The sequence below is a fragment of the Acyrthosiphon pisum genome, chromosome A1 (assembly GCF_005508785.2).
Source record: "Acyrthosiphon pisum isolate AL4f chromosome A1, pea_aphid_22Mar2018_4r6ur, whole genome shotgun sequence".
Lineage (NCBI taxonomy): Eukaryota > Metazoa > Arthropoda > Insecta > Hemiptera > Aphididae > Acyrthosiphon > Acyrthosiphon pisum.
The window spans coordinates 120,852,867-120,856,910 of NC_042494.1; the positions used below are offsets into that span (position 1 = coordinate 120,852,867).

The 4,044-nt window shown below is 31.8% G+C and overlaps 1 protein-coding gene across 1 annotated transcript in view; it reads right to left on the minus strand.

Annotated features, from left to right (window-relative positions):
• LOC100569387 (zinc finger MYM-type protein 1-like) overlaps positions 1–3,112 on the minus strand; it is a 6,091-nt gene extending 2,979 nt beyond the window's left edge. Inside the window, exon 1 of the mRNA XM_008182370.1 lies at positions 3,079–3,112. Coding sequence (XP_008180592.1) covers positions 3,079–3,112 — 34 coding nt within the window. The remainder of the gene's footprint in view (positions 1–3,078) is intronic.
• Positions 3,113–4,044: the final 932 nt, after the last annotated feature.

Below are 4,044 nucleotides of genomic sequence, written 5' to 3' on the forward strand. Positions count from 1 at the left end.
CAATGGACAAAGTATATGAATATGTCAGGCCTTAAAATTCCGCAATGAAGCAACCGGGCATGTGTGCGCATCAGTAAAAGTGGTACTGTTACCTCTTCCAACTCCACCGGAACCCTTTAAAATCTCTTCTTGCTGGTCATTTGGGGCAACCAAAATTTGCGATACCAAACGTAATGGACGTAATTTTGAAACCACATTTAAAATACAAGGCCAAGTGTATCATATGATTGGGTCGTTGTTGCCGATGCCTAATAATGACCCAAAGTTTCAATAAAGAACTTTGTAATTTACTCATTCATTGCAGACTATGTTCTATCCTTAATCCTGTGGGTTATTATTAGTGACTATACGTGAACATTAATATTACTGTATGTTTACTATACGCTATGATCTCCGAAACCACTAATAAACTACAAATAAAAAAAAATGTCTAATACATAATAACAATAATACACGGCCTACGAAAATGCAAAAAAACAAACTAATACGCGGGCAACGCCGTGTCGGGACAGCTAGTATATATATATATGATTTAACGTATGTAACTACAAAACAGCTATCGATCTATTTTCATTTTGTAATAATATTCTTATATAAATGTCTCACCATTTCATATTTAATTCACTATCTAATATTTTAATTTATTTGCCTTTTGTTATCATGTATCATGTAATGTACAGTCTATCGGTTAGACTACTGTATCTTATCTTAATTTGTAACCTTTGCATCCTATATTATTAATTAATTGTTGAACTGTAATAGTTATTACTAAAAGTTTTAAAATTAAAAATAATAATGTTTTTTTTATATATATAATTATATTATAATAATATTATATAATTTGACACTCTTATCACTCCTATTATTATACAAAACTAAACCATATTAACATATTTTAAATATGTTAGAAATTGGATATTAGTATATTACTTAGCTTGACAATTTTTTTTTTAAATACTGCACTAAGGCAGTTTATAAACATTTTTTCATGTATCAAACTATCTTCGTTTATGTATTGTGAATAATTTTAGAAATATTTACCTAACATAATATAATAAAAAAAAAAACAGTTATGGTAAATTAAGGAAGACAAATATTTTGTTTTAATTAAAATCACAAAATAATCTAGTAAATTAAATATATAGTAGAAGAAATATAAACTCTCATAATAGTTAAAATTATTGACCAACGTGAATACTGAATTTTAAATACAGCAAATTTATGATTATTTTATGAACCATTAGAAATATGTAAGCGATATTCTATTCGAAATATAAATATCACACGTAAGTATACTTTTTCTCACTCACTAACTGGTCAGCAGTATTGGGAACATAGATATAAATAAAATAGAGTGAAGTTTGCTGGAATGGGGAAAATAGAAATACTGTTTTTTATTATATAATTCATTGACCGTATTACACAGTTGCCTGCCCGGAGAGCGATATACCGCCCGTGGTAAGCACACTGCCGGTCAGACGTTTTAAATTATTCGGCACGGTATATTACTGAATAAATCGAGTGAGTTGATTATTTATAAATTATATTAGTATAACAAGGCAGGGTGGTTTTGTTTTTAATAAATGTTATCATTCCACCCGTAGGTAAATTATATACCACAGACGATTGATGCCTAATCGCCGTAGTACCAAATAATATTATATACGAAGTGACATCATTTTCATCCGACGTGTGATAAAACTTGTTTTCTTTGTATAATATTATATATATACTACATAGAAATTATATTTTTTTTTTCTGAGAGTATGTAATATTCTGTATAGGTATATACATACGCTTTACATAGTGTGAGAGAGAGAGAGATAGTAGATCCCCTCGATTCGCCCGTAGAATTTCGATTCGACTTCGTTCAATGCCAATGATGGTTTTGGCTGAAAACTTTTGACACTCGTCGCGCCCTCGAAAAATCACCGGAATGTCCATTGCGAATACAAATCAGTTTGCTTCGTGTGTTCTCGACCCCGTGGGTTTCATTAGTTTAAAAAATTGCAGCGTCAACTTCGTGATATTCAAATCATTCGATTTTCCAGCTACAGTATCATAGTGACACTATGTTAAACGATTTTATACTCATGAATTAGAATTATAAGTGAGGTGTAGAAGTTTATAATCTACATACGTGTATAAGCCAAATACCACTCACTCGTTCATCGTTAAATCTCAAAAAATACAAAACGTATTTAATTGAAATTTGGAATAGTGGTTCATCCAATGATCTAGATGTGGGTACTAAAAGAAAGGATTTTCCGATATTCACATTTTAAAGAGGTGGTCAAGCAGGGATCTTGAGATTCACGGTGGAAATAAAAAATTGTATTTGTTTATACATTATAAATGGTTGCCATTGGTTACTTGGGCAGATCAGGTACAAGCATGTATCAAATTGTCACGCTTATGGCCTCGAATAAAAAACATATATAAATATATAGTATATACATATTTTATTATTATTAGCTATTAGTACAGGACTACGACAGCTCTTAAAATCGTATAATGTATAATATAATGTTTATTTGAGTTTGTTTCATAATTTATTTCAGCTTTGAGCAAGTTTAGTCGATTAATGATACCTAATCGAGATCTCTCGAGAGCTTTATAATAATATATATTATATAGCTTCAGAGCCATACTGTTATATGGTTTTGTGCCCGGAGCAACTATGCATGTATAAAACATTCGTCCCCCAAGTTTTATGATATATTATATTCTATACTATAATATACTATATTAGTACCTATAGCCAGTAATTTGATGTATAGGTACTTGACACTTTGTACCTAGGTCATGTTTACGTTGTTGTCCATGGTGATCATGGTGTATGCATGCAGAAAAATAACAGTAGAATATTGACGTGAAACTCGATTTCTTAACCTATCAACTCATAGGCGCAAATAGGGGGGGGCTTTAGGGGCTAAGCCCTCCCAAACATGTCCATAGCCCTCCCAAACATTTCCTTCATTTTGTTTTAAGCTTATTCAATATTATCAAAGTAAGGCCCTATTAGCCCTATTAGCCCCCCCAAATCTCAAACGCTATTTACGCCTATGCCTATCATACTTGACCATCTCGCAGTGTTAACATCCTGGTCCATTTATATGACCTCCCTAAATTTGAGTTTTCAAATTCTGTTTGAGCAGATCGTTTGTGCGTCATTTGCGCACGAATATGCAGCCAGTCCAGTAGTTTGTGCAAACAACTTGTGGAGATTATCCATAAAATAAAATCGAGGGAGGGGGTAAAGAAATTGTACCTTCCATTATACAATTTTCGTTTTATGATTTGTTGGATCGTTTGTATATCGTTTATGCACGAAGTCATGGTCGATTGTGCACAATTATTTCTTGAAATATATAGTAAAACCAAATCTGCTGTATTCGTGCAACCATCCCGTTTTATATTTTTTGTCGATCACCTCGTGGTACCGAGCAGTCAGGTTAATTTTCAAAACAAATGGTTTAAACAACAATATTTTGTTTTTGCTCGCGACTAACTGCAGAAATCATTATAAGTTATGAATGCCAATTCATAACCAATACACGCATGTTGCGACAGAGATTTTTTCGGTTCACCTGAGAATTATTTGCTACAGCTACAGTACCTTTTAATGTATAGCCGATATGGTAAGCGCACACGTTAAGCATTAGTAATATGAATTTATCATAATACGAAATGAATATGCAAATATATTGATCCATATTTTGACATGGAATAGAATAGTGTTTTATTTCGGTCTCTTGGGTAAGTTACTTTTGAATTTTCATAAGTAATACAATTACTTCACCGCAGTTTTATTTACGTAGGTACATGGACAAAATGTAATGGTATTTCCTTTTTCGTTAATCGGATAAAATTGCAACGAAATAAATGACTCTACTTCTCAATAAAGAAAATAAACGAAATTAAATGTGGCAAAAAACGTTGGCATACCCTCTATACAATAATAGATGTAGGCATATAACCGATATAAGTATAGGTATATAGGAATATAAGTATTATACCGAATGGTATCTTCAGCAAACACAT